Raw genomic sequence first — 21,233 nt, 5'->3', positions numbered from 1 at the left:
GACCTCTGTTATGGTAACATCGCAGGTGTGCATTCTTCCAAGGCACTACCCAATCTCAGGGATTCGGATCTTAATAACATGGTTCAGCTCATCCCAGTCTACAAACCACGACTGCAGCGAGAGAAGGCTAAAAAGGTGGAGATTAAAAGCTGAAAAGCTACTCAAGCCCTCCAGGACTGTTTAGAGTCCACTGACTGGGCGACCTTGAGAGACAGAGCCCATGCCCTGGAGGAGGCAGCGGACACTGTCTCTGAGTACATCCGTTTCTGTGAAGATCTCGTTATTCTGAAAAATAAATCCTAGGTAACTTGGGAGCTCCTCAACCAGAAAAAACAAGTCTTTAAATCAGGTGGCAGTAAAGAGGGAAGGAAAAAGAGACTCAAAAGCAAAATCAAGGAGTGCAAGGCAACATACAAAGACAAATTAGAACACCTTTTTAAGGACAATGACAGTAGGAAAGCCTGGAACGGGCTACAAACCATCACAGGCTACAAACAAGAGACATTGTATGACTGATGAAAATGGCTAATTATTGAACAGTTTCTATTGTAGGTTTCTATGTGTGATTTTACATCGCAGCAGAAAGTGGCCCTGGACATTATAGACAGCATACCAGTTGTTGATATACAGATCTCTGTGAACGATGTCAAGCAATACTTTCAACGTGTCTACCCAAGAAAATGATATGGTCCAGACGGCGTCAGCAGCCAGGCACTTCAGGCATGCGCAGACCAGCTCGCATTACCATTTCAGATCCTGTTCCAGCTGTGACTGGACAGTGGGATAATTCCAGACGCGTGGAATAAGTCGCTGAATGTCCCAGTACCTAAAAACAACAGGCCAAAAGAAAATAATGATTTACGCCCTGTAGCCCTGACATCTGTACCTATGAATTGTTCTTGAAAAAGAATTCCAAAACAAATTCTCCGTGGTCTTTCATCTCAAATAGAGCCAAACCAATTCGCCTACTTTGCCTCCAACAACAATCTATATGAACACTTAGAACAGGCAGATAGCCTAGTGAAAATGTTATTCATTGACTTCAGTAACGCGTTTAACACCATCCAACCCTACTTAATGGTGTATAAGCTGGTGAATTTGGGGGTCAACTCTCTACTGATCAAGTGGAGTAATAGTTTCTTTGTGAACCGTACTCAACAAGCAAAGTTGAACTCCGCCATCTCTACATCTAGAACGGTGAATACGGGAGCCCCACAAGGTTGTGTACTTTCACCGATACTGTGCACACTGTACACAAACGATTGTCAAGCCTCTGAAAATTATTTAAATACGCAGATGACACCGCTATTGTGGGTTTCCTCCACCAAGACCAAGCCTCCTTCAATGTTTAGAAAGAGGAACTGCACAATTCATCCAGTGGTGCGCAGATAACTTTCTTGAAATGAACGGTAAGAAAACAAAAGAGATGGACATTCATTTTAGAAGGAACAAAACTGCACTACCCCCTACGAAGATCAATGGGGAATCAGTCGATAGAGTGACCACATATAAATACCTGGGAATCAAAATAGACAATAAACTGAAATTCAGTGACTGTGCCCTTGCAAAGACAAAGAAATTGCAACAGAGAATATATTTTTAAGCAAACTGAACCATTTTAATGTCGACTACCATATCCTACAAATGTTCTATAAATCTGTGGGCTGTACTTTGGTCTGATATGCATGTTTGGAAACATGCAAAACCAAGTCAAGCTTCGATCAAGAATCAGCCACCAACCTGTTCACAAACTCATCCACCAAAAATTTTACAGGACAGAACTCATCCCCTTCACTTAAAACTCAGTCACAGCAGCAACCGGACAAGGGGAAAGAGACTTATTCAAAGGAAGATCAAAACAGATAGATATGGGGACTTTTATTCCAACAGCCATTAGGCTGTACAGTGGATAGTCTGTTTGTCCCTTGAGTATACAGGATATTGCACTGTTCCTGTTAATGAGTAGGCTCCAACACTTTCAATTAGTTTCTGTGTTTTCGTGTTTTATGTCTTTTTAAACACATTACCAAATGAATTGCCCCCTGGTGGAATAATAAAGTTGATCTGAATCTGATCCAGAGCATCCCAAACATATTCAATTGGTGAAATGTCTGGTAAGTATGCAGGCCATGAAAGAACGGTGACATTTTCACCTTTCAGGAATTGTGTACACATCCTTGCGACATGAGGCTGTGCATGATCATGCTGAAACATTAAGTGATGCCGGTGGATGAATGGCACGTCAATGGGCCTCAGGATCTCGTCACGATATCTCTGTGCATTCAAATTGCCGTCAATAAAATGCAATTCTGTTCATTGTCCATAGCTTATGCATGCCCATACCATAACCCCACCAACACCATGGGGCACTCTGTTAACAACATTGACATCAGCAAACTGCTTTCCCACACGATGCCATACACATTGTCTGCCTTCTGCCTTCAGTTGAAACCGGGATTCTTCGGTGAAGAGAACACTTCTCCAGCATGCCAGTGGCCATCGAAGGTGAGCATTTGCCCACTGAAGTCGGCTACGACGCCGAACTCCAGTCAGGTTTCTGGGACCTTTTATTTCAGCTCATGATATATGGGACCAACACTTTACATGTTGCGTTTATATTTTTGTTCAGTGTAATTACCAAGCAACATTCTGAAACTTAGTTCGAAACCGAATGACCTTGATTGACTCCTCTTTCGTATTTTGTCTTCCCTCACATTTCTACATGAACAAGTATAGATTTAGCTAGAACATTATTTTCCCTGAGGGAATTTCACTTGTCGTGTATGAAGTTCATACCTAGGCCTACATATGTACAATATAGAGCAATCTGAATGACATGAATGAACTAAGATGGAGCCGATAGAAATGGCAGTTTCGCTTCTAGTCCTTAGGAAACTGTGCAGTATTTTTTTTTTTATGTATTATTTCTTACATTGTTAGCCCAGAAAACCTTAAGTGTTATTACATACAGCTGGGAAGAACTATTGGATATCCGAGAAACATCAACTTAACAGCACAACCAGCACTATGACCAGAAATACAACTTTCCCAATGCGGATCCCAGGGCATTTGAACTGATTCCAGAGGCCGACCCAAAACAACGCTGCCGGAGCAGAGGGTGCCGGAGCGGTCTTCTAGTGAGGCTTTGGATGCGCGCACACCACCCACTGCTTACGAGTATGTTACTTGCTAATGTCCAGTCCCTAGTTAACAAAGTCGACAAAATCAGGGCAAAAGTTGCTATCCAAAGAGATATCCGGGATTGTAACATATTCTGTTTCACGGAAACATGGCTAGCATGGGACATGTTGTCGGAGTCAGTACCCCCCCCCCCCCCCCAAAACCCACCCAAAGTCAACACTTTGTAGAGCCACGTTTGCAGCAATTACAGCTGCAAGTCTCTGGCCACTGGGATTTTTGCCTATTCTTCAAGGCAAAACTGTTCCAGCTCCTTCAAGTTGGATGGGTTCCGCTGGTGTACAGCAATATTTAAGTCATACCACAGATTCTCAATTGGATTGAGGTCTGGCCTTTGACTAGACCATTCCAAGACATTTACATATTTCCCCTTAAAACAACCACTTGAGTGTTGCTTTAGCAGTATGCTTAGGGTCATTGTCCTGCTGGAAGGTGAAATTCTTTCCCAGTCTCAAATCTCTGGAAGACTGAAACAGGTTTCCCTCAACAATTTCCCTGTATTTAGTGCCATCCATCATTCCTTCAATTCTGACCAGTTTCCCAGTCCCTGCCGATGAAAAACATCCCCACAGCATGCTGCCACCACCATGCTTCACTGTGGGGATGGTGTTCTCGGGGTGATGAGAGGTGTTGGGTTTGCGTCAGACAGACATGGCATTTTCCTTGATGGCCAAAAAGCTCAATTTTAGTCTCATCAGACCAGAGTAACTTCTTCCATATGTTTGGGGAGTCTCCCACATGCCTTTTGGCGAACACCAAACGTATTTGCTTATTTTTTTCTTTAAGCATTGGCTTTTTTCTGGCCACTCTTCCTTAAAGCCTAGCTCTGTGGAGTGTACGGCTTAAAGTGGTCATATGCACAAATACTCCAATCTTCACTGTGGAGCTTTGCAGCTCCTTCAGGGTTATCTTTGGTATCTTTGTTGCCTCTCTGATTAATGCCCTCCTTGCCTGGTCCGTGAGTTTTGGTGGGCGGCCTTCTCTTGGCAGGTTTGTTGTGGTGCCATATTCTTTCCATTTTTTAATAAAGGATTTAATGGTGCTCCGTGGGATGTTCCAAGTTTCCGATATTTTTTTATAACCCAAACCTGATCTATACTTCTCCACAACTTTGACCCTGACCTGTTTGGAGAGCCCCTTGGTCTTCATGGTGCCGCTTGCTTAGTGGTGTTGCAGACTCTGGGGCCTTTCAGAACAGGTGACACTTAGAATGCTCACAGGTGGTCTTTTAAAAGTAATTATGTGACTTCTGAAGGTAATTGGTTGCACCAGAACTTATTTAGGGGCTTCATAGCAAAGGGTGGGAATACATATGCACGCACCACTTTTCAGTATTTAATTTTTTCTAATCTTTTGAAACAAGTCATTTTTTCCATTTCACTTCACCAATTTGGACTATTTTGTGTTTTTCCATTATATAAAATCCAAATAAAAATCTATTTAAATGACACCAAGGGGGGTGAATACTTTTGCAAGGCACTGTATCTTGCATTACTTATCTCATACACACAGTTGAAGGCAGAAGTTTACATACACCTTAGCCAAATATATTTAAACTCAGTTTTTCACAATTCCTGACATTTAATCCAAGTAAAAATTCCATGTTTTAGGTCAGTTAGGATCACCACTTTATTTTAAGAATGTGAAATGTCAAAATAATCTCAAGGTATTGGTTTGGCTTTTTGATGGCCACTCCAATACCTCGACTTTGTTGTCCTTATGTCACATTCTGACCTTTATTTCCTTTGTTTTGTCATTATTTAGTATGGTCAGGGCGTGAGTTGGGGTGGGCAGTCTATGTTTGTTTTTCTATGATTTGGGGATTTCTATGTTTCGGCCTAGTATGGTTCTCAATCAGAGGCAGGTGTCATTAGTTGTCTCTGATTGAGAATCATACTTAGGTAGCCTGGGTTGCACTGTTTGTTTGTGGGTGATTGTCTATGTTGATTGCTTGTTTCAACGCAGTTCGCATTAGCTTCACGGTTGTTATTTTGTTTATTGTTTTTTGTATAGAGTTTCAGTGTTTTCTTTATTAAAATGAATGATGAACACATACCACGCCGCATTTTGGTCCTCCGATCCATCTCGCCTCTCCTCTTCAGATGAAGTGGAGGATGACCGTGACACCTTAAGCCATTTTGCCACAACTTTGGAAGTATGCTATTTTGGAAGTATGCTAAGTATGCTATTTTGTGAAGTGCACCAGTCTCTCCTGCAGCAAAGCACCCCCACAACATGATGCTGCCACCCCCGTGCTTCACGGTTGGGTTGGTGTTCTTCGGCTTGCAAGCCCGTCCCCTTTTTCCTCCAAACATAACGAGGGTCATTATGGCCAAACAGTTCTATTTTTGTTTCGTCAGACGAGGACATTTCTCCAAAAAGTACAATCTTTGTCCCCGTGTGCAGTTGCAAACCGTAGTCTGGCTTTGTTATGGCGGTTTAGGAGCAGTGTGGCTTCTTCCTTGCTGAGCGGCCTTTATGTCGATATAGGACTTGTTTTACTGTGGATATAGATACTTTTGTACCTGTTTCCTCCAGCATCTTCACAAGGTCCTTTGCTGTTGTTCTGGGATTGATTTGCATTTTACGCACCAAAGTACGTTCATCTCTAGGAGACAGAATGCGTCTCCTTTCTGAGCGGTATGACGGCTGTGTGGTCCCATGGGGTTTATACTTGCGTACTATTGTTTGTACAAATGAACGTGGTACCTTCAGGCGTTTGGAAATTGCTGCCAAGGATGAACCAGACTTGTGGGGGTCTACAATTATTTTTCTGAGGTCTTGGCTGATTTCTTTTGATTTTCCCATGATGTCAAGCAAAGAGGCACTGCGTTTGAAGGTAGGCCTTGAAATACATCCACAGGTACACCTCCAATTGACTCAAATTATGTCAATCAGCCTATCAGCAGCTTCTAAATCCATTACATAATTTTCTGGAATTTTCCAAGCTGTTATAGGCACAGTCAAATTAGTGTATGTCAACTTCTGATCCACTGGAATTGTGATACAGTGAATTATAAGTGAAATAATCAGTCTGTAAACAATTGTTGGAAAAATGACTTGTGTCATGCACAAAGTAGATGTCCTAACCGACTTGCCAAAACTATAGTTTGTTAACAAGACATTTGTGGAGTGGTTGAAAAACAAGTTTTAATGACTCCAGCCTAAGTGTATGTAAACTTCTGACTTCAACTGTATATACTGTGTCCTACACTATCTATTGCATCTTAGCCGCTGTCACTCCTCATCCATATATTTTATATTTATATATTCTTATCCCATTCCTTTTCTAGATTGTGTGTATTAGGTTTTGTTGTGGAATTTGTTAGAAAATAGGTTTTGTTGTGGAATTGTTAGATAATACCTGTTAGATACTGCTGCACTGTCAGATCTAGAGGTATAAGCATTTCACTACACTCACAATAACATCTGCTAACCATGTGTATGTGACCAATAAAATGTGATTTGAATGAGGCAGCCACGGTCAGCTTATCAGCAGTGTGACTTTACAGCATAACCTGTTGGGTAGAGACAAGAGTAGCACATGCAGTACACTCAGTGACGTCTCTAGCCCGTGTAGGGGCCAAAGCAAGATTAGGTATAGGCCCCAAAAAGGCCCCTTCTGCATATCGGGGGGGGGGGGGGGGCCCTCTGCATATCAGGGACCCCAGAGCACTGCTGACATGGGCTAATTGAGTGACTGTCAGTGACTGACATAACAAGTGGAAAACTGCTGATGCACAAACACATTTCTAAATTGCACCTTGTGTATTCCACTTTTGTGCCATATGTGTCACCTTAACTGGAGAGGACGGGCCGTGGCACTGGCTGGAGGGGAATCAGTGGAATGGTTCACATACATCAAACACATATGGTTTCCATGTGTTGATGCCATTTCATTTACTCTGTTCCAGCCATTAATGAGCTCTCCTCCCTTCAGCAGCCTCCACTGCTCTCAACAGTTGAGTTGAGATGCTGACTGAGTTCCTTTTTGGAGCTCTGGGGCCACCTAGCAGCCGTGAGGCCCTGCGCACAGCGCATAGTCTGCGTATAAGCAGAGGTGGCACTGAGTGCACTAGTATAGCAGCATCTGCTTTTCAAGAACATCTGCAGTAACCTACAATGCCTTTTACAGCATCACTACAAAATGCCGCTGTTGTTCATTTGAAATGGTAATGCATACCGGTGTATGAGGAATAAGATCCTGTATCTAATATGCTATTATCAAATCTTTCAAAAATGTGCAGAACTTCGTTTTTATATGAAACATTCATGTGTTGGAAATTCTTTGCATAGTCAACTTATACACAGCACTGACACACACTTACCCCACCAGACATGTCACCAGGGGTCTTTTAAGAGTCCCAAAATCGAGAACAAATTCAATAAAACGTATAGTATTATATAGAGCCATTATTGCATGGAACTCCCTTCCATCAAAGATTGCTCAAAAAACAGATAAAGCAACACCTCTCGCCTATTTGGCCTAGATATTGTGTGTATGTACTGATACATATGTAGGCCACATTTGAAATGTTTTACATTGATGTAGTTCTGTCCTTGAGCTGTTTTTGTCTATTAATGTTCTGTATTATTTAATGTTTCATGTTTTATATGGACCCCAGGAAGAGTAGCTGCTGCTATCGCAACAGCTAATGGGGATCCTAATAAAATACCATTGGCAAGTATGTCCACACTTTGTAGGATACATTACACAACTTTTCGTTTATTTATTTTTAATTGATTCAGTTACTACCGCCAGATATAAATACTGTAAACATTGCATTAACGCAAATTATTTTAACCCAAACTTTTTTATCAGTATATTTTAGTTGTTGTTGCATAGTACCAGATTCTGACAGTGTTGTGAATCCAACATGCCCCCGGGGTGAAGTTTTCCCTTGGTACAGATCTAGGATCTGCTTCCCCTCCCCCAATCCTAACCTTAACCATTAGTGAGGGAAATGCAAAACTGACACAAGAGCATCTGGGTCACCGGGACTACACCATCCAACATCCTGGTCAGTGTACCAGTCGAGTCACATGACGTAAATAAATCTTCTATGATAGGAAACCTTAAATAAGCAGAATTCAATAACCGCAAGCGTTAAAGTTAAGAAATGAAAGTTCTGAAATGTACAAGAGTAAAAAACACTATGAAAGAGGTCATTAAAAAGAACAACCTACAATAAACATACACATTGCAGCAGGAAGTAGGGGTGCTGAGGGTGCTGTAGCACCCCCTGAATTTTGGGGGGGCAAAAGTCGTGCACTGGGCCTTTAATAATCCTATATAACAGACCTGTATTACATGCAGAAACTGATAATGGAAGATGGATGACAGTTTTTAAAAAGATATGCCATACAATACAGAAGAATGAAAGATATATGGCATTTAGAAGTGTACTTTGGACAGTAACATGTCATATAATAGAACTGAATAGAGCAAAAAATACAATAGAACTAAAGGATAAACCTAACATACGTAACACATTTGTACTGTAATTTCCCAGTCAGTTTTGTGAATTGAACCCTGTTTACCCCCCTCCTCCTCCTCCTCCTCCTCCTCATTATCATCATCATCCAATATCTACTCCATCTCCTCCAGTAACATTATTTTTTGTTTTAAATCACATTTTGTTTGAACACTTAGGTCCATGTTGTTGATACAATATGTCTGGTATTAGAAACCTGAAAGTGTCCTTGAGTTAAAACAATACTTTTCATTGCCCTGGAAAATCACTGTACAAAATAAATAAGCTATAGCCAAAATATGTGCAATAAATACCATATAATAGCGTGACATGGATGTTTGTATTTTGCACAACAATTACAATATGCATTTTTCTCCTTATCTTTGCCACAGAAGGACATTTTCACAACTTTTACACAAACATCACATCTCTCTTTGAATCCATACAATACCATTGAGGAGTAGACCAGGGCCCGTATGTATAAAGCATCTCAGAGTGCTGATCCTAGGACCAGGTCCCCCCTGTCTATAACATCGTATTCATTAGGATCTAAAAGACAAGACTGATCATAGATCAGCATTCCTACTCTGAGACACAATGTAAACTATTACAAAAACATATTCCTTAAAAAGCATTCTAAAATGGATGTTATTGGTTACAGCAAATATGTATAAAAATTGTCTATCAAATCATTCTACAACAAAACTAATCTGGGTAATAAACAAGAATATTGATGTTAAAACCCTTCTTTCAAAGATGACATGATATACATTATGGACAATAGATAATGTATTTAAAATAATTGAAATCACTTTAAAACATTTAAAAAGGCTAGTCTCAAACTAACCCCACTTCTTGTCCCAAGTTGAAGTACAGTATACCTGGCTGTCTCAATACTCCAAAATGACTTACTTTTCTCCTTTCCTTTAACCTTTTCCTTCATCTCCACTGATAGGTGGATGGACTCAAATCAATGGCACTCGTGTGAGTTTCCAACTTTCCTTAGCTAACGAGGCATGCTATTTCTCTCGACAACCCAGACGCACAGCTGCCAGAGATGAACAATTCTAAAAACAATCTTCTGTGCTTGAACAAATTAGATTTGTCAAACGATGCACTTTGCTGTTCTTCAAGTGCCACGGTCTGAGTCGTCAGAAAAATTCAAAAGTTCCACATTAGCTACAAGGCTTTCAGGAAAGGTACACTTCATTTGACATGTCCAGCCTGAACGGCCATCATGGACATAAGGACACAGGATAAGAAACTACTTCCAACTATTGAGACACAGCCTATTGAACTTGAACATCACTTGAACAGTGATATCATAAAACAAAAACTTGAAAACATCATGGACCTGGTTACTTGTTATACATCTTTTTTCTTAGACCAATCTGAAATGCTACAAACATATTGTAAATATATTTCATATCTTCAAAACGTGCTACAAAAAGGCAACAAGATCTACTATAGTGCATATTCTAGTATTGCTACGATAACTAATATCTATCTACAACAACTAGATAACTAAAGTATAATATGAAAATGATAAATATAAAATCGAACTTCTATATGGTTACATCTCTAAAGATGCCTCGGCTCGGAAAACTGATAAGTCCTTTGATGAACTTTAGCCATAAATCAGGCCAGAATTTAATCCAGGGACGGTATAGAGTAACCTTCTCTGTAAGGAACAAATACGTTACACCCTGTAAGAATGTGATTCTTTAAAAATACTGGTGAATAATCATTTCTTAAAACAGTCCTTTTAATATGCTTCAAATATGCAAAGTTCTGTTTGGACGGTTTACCTGCTCAACAATGGTTGTCGAGGGATGTCCCATCGACCCAATACCCTGGCTGGCTATTGGTTGGTAACTCTTTTTGTGTTTGGTCCAATCATCACACAAAAGAGGCAGCCAGAGATCCTGGTCCAGTTGTCTCACAGAATACTGGAGATCGAAGTTCATTACTTTCATTACTATAGATATGCTTTTAGATAATGAATGGTATACAGTAGGACAGCCACACTGTTGATGATATAGACCGTCTCCACTTGGGCCCACTACTTAGATCACTCAAGTTGGGAGGAACCAAGAACAGTGGTTAGTTGTCATGTTCTCTTTAAAAAATAATACTGTGAGTGAAGCAGAGGCAGAATTAACAAAATTCAAATGGGAATGGACTACAACCATGTTTACTACACCATAAAAAAAAAAGAGTAGAGGACAGAATGAGTTTCATCTTGTAACCCTGGGTTACTTGGTTGAGCCTGGGGAGAGACTTAATGCTTCTTGGCTGGCGATTTGGCTTGGGACGTGGTTGGAGATATGGCTGGCGATTTGGCTTGGGACGTAGTTGGAGATATGGCTGGTGATATGGCTACGATCTTGGTTGAGGACGGAGATTTGGCTGAGGCCTTGGAGGGGCTACTGTGGCAGGGGGTGACCTTAACATGGATGAACAGAGAAGTGGGTGACAGGCTGGAACCATCGACCTTCAGCAGGTGGACATGACGGTAACCTGGGGGTGAGAAGGCAGAGGTGAAAGGTCAGAAACTGATTTATTGGCTCTAGTCTAAACAGTAAGATATGTTATTTTGACACACACACACACCTGTGCGGAGGCTGGTGAAGGGCAGGGTGAACTGTCCCAGGAAGTCGTTTCTGGAGGTGAAGTCGTGGTCCTCCACCATGAAGCGCACCAGAGCCAGCTCAGGGACATGCAGAGTGAAGTTGAAGGTACAGTCCCACCGAGGGTTAAACCCTGACAAACCATAGGAAAGGGGAAGATTGAAGGGTTCAACCCAGAATTTTTTTCATGTATCTTCTATTCATACTTCAGGTTTGGGCTCAATTCTATTTCAATTGGAATTTCAGTTTATTCAGTCAATTGAAATGTAGTTGATAACATAGGTTCAATCAGTAAGGCTTGCCTGAATGGATAGCTCACTCTACTTCTTTCAGTAAGCACAATACAATTCACACTGCTTCCTCTTCTACTGCATGTGCATAGCGGGAATGTCCATGTAACTGACAAAATAAAGGAAACACCAAAATAGGGCATTGGGCCTCCACGAGCCAGAACAGCTTCAATGCACCTTGGCATAGGTTCTACAAGTGCCTGGAACTCTATTGGAGGGATGCAACACCATTCTTCCATGATAAATTCCATAATTTGGCGTTTTGTTGATGGTGGTGGAAAACACTGTCTCAGGCGCCGCTCTAGAATCTCACATAAGTGTTTAATTGAGTTGAGATCTGGTGGCTGAGACGGCCATGGCATATGGTGTACATTTCTTTCATGCTCATCAAACCATTCAGTGACCACTCGTGCCCTGTGGATGGGGGCATTGTCATCCTATCGGGGCATAGCCATGGTAACCAAAGTAATGTCCACAATAATGCCCTACCTGGCATTTTATAAATTACCCTAAGCATGATGGGATTTTAATTGCTTAAATAACTCAGGAACCACACCTGTGTGGAAGCACCTGCTTTCAATATACTTTGTTTCCCTCATTTACTCAAGTGTTTCCATTATTTTGGCAGTTACCTGTATACACTGAGTGTACAAAATATTAGGGACACCTTCCTAATATTGAGTTGCACCCCGTTCCCCTCAGCCTCAATTCATTGGGGCATGGATTCTACAAGTTGTCGAAAGCATTCCACGGGGATGCTGGCCCATGTTGACTCTAATGCTTCCCACAGTTGTGTCAAGTTGGCTGGATATCCTTTGGGTGGTGGACCATTCTTGATGCACACGGGAAACTGTTGAGCATTAAAAACCCAGCATCTATGCAGTTCTTGACACTCAAACCGGTGTGCCTGGAACCTACTACCATACCCCGTTCAAAGGCACTTAAATCTTCTGTCTTGCACATTCACCCTCTGAATGGCACACATACACAATCCATGTCTCAATTATCTTAAGGCTTAAAAATCCTTCTTTAACATGCCCCCTCCCCTTCATCTACACTGATAAGGAATCATAGCAGTCACTGTCATGAAAATAGTTAGTGTTTACAAACACTATTATCATCGGCATAGTCTCTACTCTCCTCTCCTCATCACATCAGCATGTCATTCCTCCTCTTTTCTATTAGCTACGTGCAGAATGTCATTGAACTATTTACCTTATAGCATATGAGCACGGAACAATAATTGCACATTCCTCACGCTTGCTGTTTAACCTATGGGCACACTCTTGCAATTATCACCTTCTCTCTCTCAACCAATGGGCATAATTCTTGGGGGCATAAATCTTGGGATGTATTTATATGTCAAACTTGCCCATGTTCTCTTACAGTTCATTGGAACTCCTTACTCCCAGAAAATATCAAAATAATTAGATTTTTGTGTTGTTTTTTTGTTAGGACAAACAAATAAATTGATTAATAAAATTTGCTAAATGCAAACTTTGCTGTTCTACAGGTGGTGTCGGGGCAAGTAAAGAGAAATGGAGAAGGACCTAGGGCTGTTACGATGAACGTATTACCGCCACACCGGCGGTCACGAGCCATGATGGCAGTCAAATTCCACGAGACCATTTAGTCACGGTAATTAGGCTTCTTTAAGCTCTGATGCTGCTGATGGTCATTAGTAGCCTACCAAACTTTCTAACTGGCTGGTACTCAGCACTCTATTGTCCCTCTAATCACGCTGACATCAATGTAAATCAAAAATCTAATCAAACACTTCATGAGAGCTCATGAGCTCATGTTGCGCAACATTTCTATAGGCTATGCAAATGCGTGAGAAAACAGTGATGGCTTCTATTAAAAAGAGGAGGATCTCATCAGCTTTCTATAGGCTAGGCCTACAATATTTATTTATCAACTTTCCTAATACAGTTGAAGTCAGAAGTTTACATACACTTAGGTTGGAGTCATTAAAACATGTTTTTCAACCACTCCACAAATGTCTTGTTAACAAACTATAGTTTTGGCAAGTCGGACAGAACATCTACTTTGTGCATGACACAAGTAATTTTTCCAACAATTGCGAAAGGTGCAAAATTAATCCCAGAATAACAGCAAAGGACCTTGTGCTGGAGAAAACAGGTACAAAATTATCTACAGTCGTGGCCAAAAGTTTTGAGAATGACACAAATATTAATTTCCACAAAGTCTGCTGCTTCAGTGTCTTTAGATATTTTTGTCAGATGTTACTATGGAATACTGAAGTATAATTACAAGCATTTCATAAGAGTTTTTATGGACAATTACATGAATTTGATGCAAAGAGTCAATATTTGCAGTGTTGACCCTTCTTTTTCAAGACCTCTGCAATCCCCCCTAGCATAGTTAATTAACTTCTGGGCCACATCCTGATTGATGGCAGCCCATTCTTGCATAATCAATGCTTGGAGAATTTGTGGGTTTTTGTTTGTCCACCCGCCTCTTATCATTCTTAATTCATGGCTGTGTTCTTAGGCAAAATTGTGGCTGAGAAGCAACTCCACACAGGATGCTTTACTGTTGGCATGACACAGGACTGATGGCAGCGCACACCTTGTCTTCTCCGGACAAGGATGCCCCAAACAATCGGAAAGGGGATTCATCAGAGAAAATGACTTTACCCCAGTTCTCAGCAGTCCAATCCCTGTACCTTTTGCAGAATATCAGTCTGTCCCTGATGTTTTTCCTGGAGATAAGTGGAAGCCACTTGCTGCCCTTCTTGACACCAGGCCATCCTCCAAAAGTCTTCGCCTCACTGTGTGTGCAGATACACTCACACCTGCCTGCTGCCATTCCTGAGCAAGCTCTGTACTGGTGGTGCCCCGATCCCGCAGCTGAATCAACTTTAGGAGACGGTCCTGGAGCTTGCTGGACTTTCTTGGGCGCCCTGAAGCTTTCTTCACAACAATTGAACCGCTCTCCTTGAAGTTCTTGATGATCCGATAAATGGTTGATTTAGGTGCAATCTTACTGGCAGCAATATCCTTGCCTGTGAAGCACTTTTTGTGCAAAGCAATGATGACCTCAATCCTATAGAACATTTGTGGGCAGAACTGAAAAAGCGTGTGCGAGCAAGGAGGCCTACAAACCTAACTAGGTTACACCAGCTCTGTCAGGAGGAATGAGCCAAAATTCCCCCTGTTCTCCACTCATTACCTGTATTAACTGCACCTGTTTGAACTCGTTACCTGTATATAAGACACCTGTCCACACACTCAATCAAACAGACTCCAACCTCTCCACAATGGCCAAGACTAGAGAGCTGTGTAAGGGCATCAGGGTTAAATTGTAGACCTGCACAAGGCTGGGATGGGCTACAGGACAATAAGGCAAGCAGCTTGGTGAGAAGGCAACAACTGTTGGCGCAATTATTAGAAAATGGAAGAAGTTCAAGATGACGGTAAATCACCCTCGGTCTGGGGCTCCATGCAAGATCTCACCTCATGGGGCATCAATGATCATGAGGAAGGTGAGGGATCAGCCCAGAACTACACGGCAGGACCTGGGCAATGACCTGAAGAGAGCTGGGACCACAGTCTCAAAGAAAACCATTAGTAACACACTACGCCGTCATGGATTAAAATCCTGCAGCGCACGCAAGGTCCCCCTGCTGAAGCCAGCGCATGTCCAGGCCCGTCTGAAGTTTGCCAATTACCATCTAGATGATCCAGAGGAGGAATGGGAGAAGGTCATGTGGTCTGATGAGACAAAAATTGAGCTTTTTGGTCTAAACTCCACTCGCCGTGTTTGGAGGAAGAAGAAGGATGAGTACAACCCCAAGAACACCATCCCAACCGTGAAGCATGGAGGTGGAAACATCATTCTTTGGGGATGCTTTTCTGCAAAGGGGACAGGACAACTGCACCGTATTGAGGGGAGGATGGATGGGGCCATATTTCGCGAGATCTTGGCCTACAACCTCCTTCCCTCCGTAAGAGCATTGAAGATGGGTCGTGGCTGGGTCTTCCAGCATGATAACGACCCGAAACACACAGCCAGGGCAACTAAGGAGTGGCTCCGTAAGAAGCATCTCAAGGTCCTGGAGTGGCCTAGCCAGTCTCCAGACCTGAACCCAATAGAAAATCTTTGTAGGGAGCTGAAAGTCCGTATTGCCCAGCGACAGCCCCAAAACCTGAAGGATCTGGAGAAGGTCTGTATGGAGGAGTGGGCCAAAATCCCTGCTGCAGTGTGTGCAAACCTGGTCAAGAACTACAGGAAATGTATGATCTCTGTAATTGCAAACAAAGGTTTCTGTAACAAATATGAAGTTCTGCTTTTCTGATGTATCAAATACTTATGTCATGCAATAAAATGCAAATGAATTACTTAAAAATCATACAATGTGATTTTCTGAAAAATTACATACCTCTACATGCTTTGTAAGTGGGAAACACTGCCGATTTTGCAGGTTATCAAATACTTGTTTTCCCCACTGTATATTATTTCATATATGTAAAGACAAGATTAAATCAAGAATAGACTGATGACAATATTATCCTGTCACTTGTGAATTATATATTATCACTTGTGAATGATGCCCAGCTTAAGGCAAGAAACCGAAATGCCTTTTTCAAATCATAGTCGCACACCTCATGTAGCCTAGCCATAGACCTACACTACTGTTCAAAAGTTTGGGGTCACTTAGAAATGTCCTTGTTTTTGAAAGAAAATCACTTTTTTTGTCCATTAAAATAACATCAAAGTGATCAGAAATACAGTGTAGACATTGTTAATGTCGTAAATGACTATTGTAGCTGGAAACGGCACATTTTTTAATGGAATATCTACCTAGGCATACAGAGGCCCATTATCAGCAACCATCACTCCTGTGTTCCAATTGCACGTTGTGTTAGCTAATCCAAGTTTATTTTAAAAGGCTAATTGATCATTAGAAAACCCTTTTACAATTATGTTAGCACAGCTGAAAACTGTTGTTCTCATTAAAGAAGAAATAAAAACTGGCCTTCTGTAGACTAGCTGAGTACCTGAAGCATCAGCATTTGTGGGTTCGATTATAGGCTCAAAATGTCCAGAAACAAAACTTTCTTCTGAAACTCGTCAGTCTATTTTTGTTCTGAGAAATTAAGGCTATTTCATGCGAGAAACTGAAAACTCGTACAACGTTGTCTACTACTCCCTTCACAGAACAGTGCAAACTGGCTCTAACCAGAATAGAAAGAGTGGGAGGCCCCGGTGCACAACTGAGAAAGAAGACAAGTACATTAGAGTGTCTAGTTTGAGAAACAGACGCCTCACAAGTCCTCAACTAGTCTTTATTAAATAGTACCCGCAAAACACCAGTCTCAATGTCAACAGTGAAGAGGCGATTCCGGGACACTGGCCTTCTAGGCAAAGTACAGAGAGATCCTTGATGAAAACCTGCTCCAGAGCGCTTAGGACCTCAGACTGGGGAAAAGGTTCACCTTCCAACAGGACAATGACCCTAAGCACACAGTCAAGACAACGCAGGAGTGGCCCCAGGACAAGTCTCTGAATGTCCCAGCCAGATCCCGGACATGAACCTGATCGAACATCTCTGAAGAGAACATCTCTGAAGCTTCCTCTTTCCTGCTCCTTCCACTCTTCCTGACAGAACTTCAGAGGATCTGCAGAGAAGAATGGGAGAAACTCCCCAAATACAGGGGTGCCAACATTGTAGAGTCATACCCAAGAAGACTCGAGGCTGTAATCACTGCCAAAGGTGCTTCAGCAAAGTACTGAGTAAAGGGGTCTGAATACTTATGTAAATGTGATATTATATTTTTTATTTTTAATACATTTGAATTTTTTTCTAAAAATCCGTTGTTGGTTTGTCATTAGGGGGTATTGTGTGTAGATTGATCCATTTTAGAATAAGGCTGTAACGTAATAAAATTCAGTGGTGTAAAGTACTTAAGACTACTTTGAAGTACTACTTAAGTAGTTTTTGGGGGTATATGTACTTTGCTTTACTATTTATATTTTTTTACCAACTTTTACTTCACTACTATCCTAAAGAACATGATGTAATTTTTCCTCCATACATTTTCCTGACACCCAAAAGTACTCGTTACATTTTGACAGGAAAATGGTCCAACTCACACACAACATCTCTGGTCCTCCCTAATGCCTCTGATCTGGCAGATTCATTAAACACAAATGCTTAGTTTGTAAATGTTGTCTGAGTGTTGGAGTGTACCTGGTTTGTTTAATATAAGGAATTTTTAATTATTTATACTTTTACTTTTGATACTTAAGTACATTTAAAACCAAATACTTTTAGACTTTTACTCAAGTAGGATTTTATTGGGTGATTTTTACTTTTACTTGAGTCATTTTCTATGAAGGTATCTTTACTATTACTCAAGTATGACAATTGAGTACTTTTTACACCACTGAAAAAATGTAGAAAAAGTACTTTCCAAATGCACTGTATATTTACCATTGTTGTCAACGCGGGGGGACATCTTCTTGTTGTTGTCGATGGGAACGCCATGGGTCTCCACCCACACCTGAGGGTCCACGATGGAGCTGGGTTTATCCCACTCTGGCTTGGGAAGCTGCTGGGCCGAAATCACCTGCATGGGATTGGTTATAATGGGATTGGGGAAAAACAGGAATGGGACAAACGGGATTGTGAGAAATAGCATTAGAGAAAAGTGAGGCATTGATTTTAATTCTATACATTGCATTTATTTTTTGTGAGTCTGAACTTGTTACCTTCTCAATGGCCTCTTGGCAGATTGACAAAGTTGTATAGAACTGAGTTAAATTGGATTGATTTGGGGGGCTGTCGGGGCATCCAGGAAAGCCCACTTACCCGTATGGTGAGGAGGGTGGGGTCGTGTCCGGGTCCTCCCCCCGTGTTCTCGGGGTTGAAGTTGCAGTCAGGGCGGGTCAGAAAGGAGGGCTTGAGGATGTATCCGCAAAGGCCGTTGGGTAAAAAGCGCCCCCGGTTCAAGTCCATCTCTTCCCCTGCCGTCTGGAAGTTCAGCGCCACTGGAGAAACAAATATTTCAGTTACTTACTGTGAATTAGTGTGTTGATTTAAAGCCTAGACATTAGCCAGATCATCTGCCTGCCACAAAGAGTATTTTAGCGCATTACAGGACATACTGTAGGTCATTACTGGATAATCACTGTGGTTTAGAGTTACAGTGTATTGTGCTTTATTTATCTGTCTAAGTAATGAGAGAATTTATGTTATCCATTAGAGTGAAACAGCAGAGGGAACAGTAGTGGAGAGGGTAGCAAGTTTTAAGTTCCTCGGCATACACATCACGGACAAACTGAATTGGTCCACCCACACAGACAGCATCGTGAAGAAGGCGCAGCAGCGCCTCTTCAACCTCAGGAGGCTGAAGAAATTCGGCTTGTCACCAAAAGCACTCACAAACTTCTACAGATGAACAATCGAGAGCATCCTGGCGAGCTGTATCACCGCCTGGTACGGCAACTTCTCCACCCACTACCAGAGGGTAGTGAGGTCTGCACAACGCATCACCGGGGGCAAACTACCTGCCCTCCAGGACACCTACACCAACCGATGTTACAGGAAGGCCATAAAGATAACCACCCGAGCCACTGCCTGTTCACCCCGCTATCATCCAGAAGGCGAGGTCAGTACAGGTGCATCAAAGCTGGGACCGAGAGACTGAAAAACAGCTTCTATCTCAAGGCCATCAGACTGTTAAACAGCCACCACTAACATTGAGTGGCTGCTGCCAACACACTGACTCAACTCCAGCCACTTTAATAATGGGAATTGATGGGAAATTATGTAAAATATATCACTAGCCACTTTAAACAATGCTACCTAATATAATGTTTACATACCCTACATTATTCATCTCATATGTATATGTATATACTGTACTCTATATCATCTACTGCATCTTTATGTAATACATGTATCACTAGCCACTTTAACTATGCCACTTTGTTTACATACTCATCTCATATGTATATACTGTACTCGATACCATCTACTGTATCTTGCCTATGCCGCTCTGTACCATCACTCATTCATATATCTTTATGTACATATTCTTTATCCCCTTACACTTGTGTGTATAAGACAGTGGTTTTGGAATTGTTAGTTAGATTACTTGTTGGTTATTACTGCATTGTCGGAGCTAGAAGCACAAGCATTTCGCTACACTCGCATTACCATCTGCTAACCATGTGTATGTGACAAATAAAATTTGATTTGATTTAGAGTGTAATAGAATGCTGGAATATTGCTTTTGTTGGGATCTTATTTTTCAGAGTAAATAACTCACGGATACTAGAGAAGCTTTAACCAAGTTTAATGCTTCCCAAAGTTTCTGTACAGCTGTAATCAGACAGCAAAACATTTCTCTCCATTGGTTATATACATCCTATTTAAGACACTCCCTCTCTCCAATCCTTCTTATGGCTTAACAGGAAAAGAGTAACAAGATCCCAAACCCTTATTACTCCCTTTAGGTGACCTGCCCTCACCTCCTGGCCTCAACCCCTCCATCATCTAATCCACAGATGTCCATCTGTCTTTCCTATATCAACACGGTGCTCTGCTCCCGTCTCCCAACACATTCCAACACTTTCCACAGCTATCTGTCCTTCTACAGAGACATAAAACCCAGTCTCTTTCATTTCCTGTCATTCATTTCCTATCTCAATGATCAATGTTTAGCCGATTCCAACACTCTGTAATGGAGTGTATGGCACTGACCAGTGTCGCAACACACACTCTCGAATTCACAAATACTATCAAATCTGGCAACCAACATTGGCCTCCCACTGAGGAACAGGGTACCTGGTAAACACTGTTTCGCAGTTCTGAGACTGGCCATTACTAACCATATTTCCTGAAAACACACTATGAAAGTAGATATGTTACATTTTGCTGTTTGTGGCGTTCTACTTTCATAGCGTACTGTAGGGAACATAATCTGGCAACTTCAGAGAGTGGTTACAATGTTCTGACCAATCTGGCAACCGCCGTTCCACATATCCTGGGGGTCGTAGTTGGAGGACTGCAGGCGTTGTCCTGAGGGATATATTCTGCTCAACTGATGGCTGTTGTGACGGACAAAATGCTTCCCTGCAGGAGGGGGAGAAAGAAGGAGGGCAAGGGTAGTTAAAACACTGGCAAAAGGGAAAAACAGAGAAGCCTATCTGGTGAACAAGGTTGTGTTCATTAGGGCAGGAAGGGTCCAGGTAGACCCTTCATGTTTCAATCTGTTTTCTTCCATTTGGTGCCTAATGAACACAGCCCAGGTGTCTTGTCTTCCCAATAGGGAATCAACAGGGCCTGCAGAAAAATAGCCTAGTGTACATATGAATTATTATTATTTATTGGACTTGATTGGACCCAAAGGGCTTTAAATTGTAAGGGAGAAGCTCATCTCATCCACCACCAATGTTTAGCACCCACTTGGATGATGCATGGCAACCAATTTGCACACATCAACTATCAGGTGGAGAGGTGAGGAGTGATATATGCCAATTAGGAATGAGGGGGATAATTAGGTGGCCAGGTTGGGCAATTAGCCAGGTCACCAGGGTTAACACCTTACAATAAGTGCCATGCAATCTTTAATAACCACAGAGAGTCAGGACACCCGTTTAACGTTCCA

At 41.8% G+C, this 21,233-nt stretch overlaps 1 protein-coding gene across 1 annotated transcript in view; it reads right to left on the bottom strand.

Moving 5' to 3' along the window:
- Positions 1 to 7,904: 7,904 nt before the first annotated feature.
- Positions 7,905 to 21,233, bottom strand: part of plcd3b (phospholipase C, delta 3b) — a 54,615-nt gene continuing 41,286 nt past the window's right edge. Inside the window, exons 11-15 of the mRNA XM_020454467.2 lie at positions 20,582 to 20,698; positions 18,431 to 18,609; positions 18,053 to 18,188; positions 11,286 to 11,435; positions 7,905 to 11,192 (exon numbers count right to left, since the gene is read on the bottom strand). Of these exons, the coding sequence (XP_020310056.2) occupies positions 10,954 to 11,192; positions 11,286 to 11,435; positions 18,053 to 18,188; positions 18,431 to 18,609; positions 20,582 to 20,698 (821 nt within the window). The 3' untranslated portion in view covers positions 7,905 to 10,953. The remainder of the gene's footprint in view (positions 11,193 to 11,285; positions 11,436 to 18,052; positions 18,189 to 18,430; positions 18,610 to 20,581; positions 20,699 to 21,233) is intronic.

This window comes from Oncorhynchus kisutch, linkage group LG20, assembly GCF_002021735.2.
Source record: "Oncorhynchus kisutch isolate 150728-3 linkage group LG20, Okis_V2, whole genome shotgun sequence".
Taxonomy (NCBI): Eukaryota; Metazoa; Chordata; class Actinopteri; order Salmoniformes; family Salmonidae; genus Oncorhynchus; species Oncorhynchus kisutch.
Note: the sequence above shows the minus strand (reverse complement) of the source record. Positions and strands in the feature narration are given on the sequence as shown.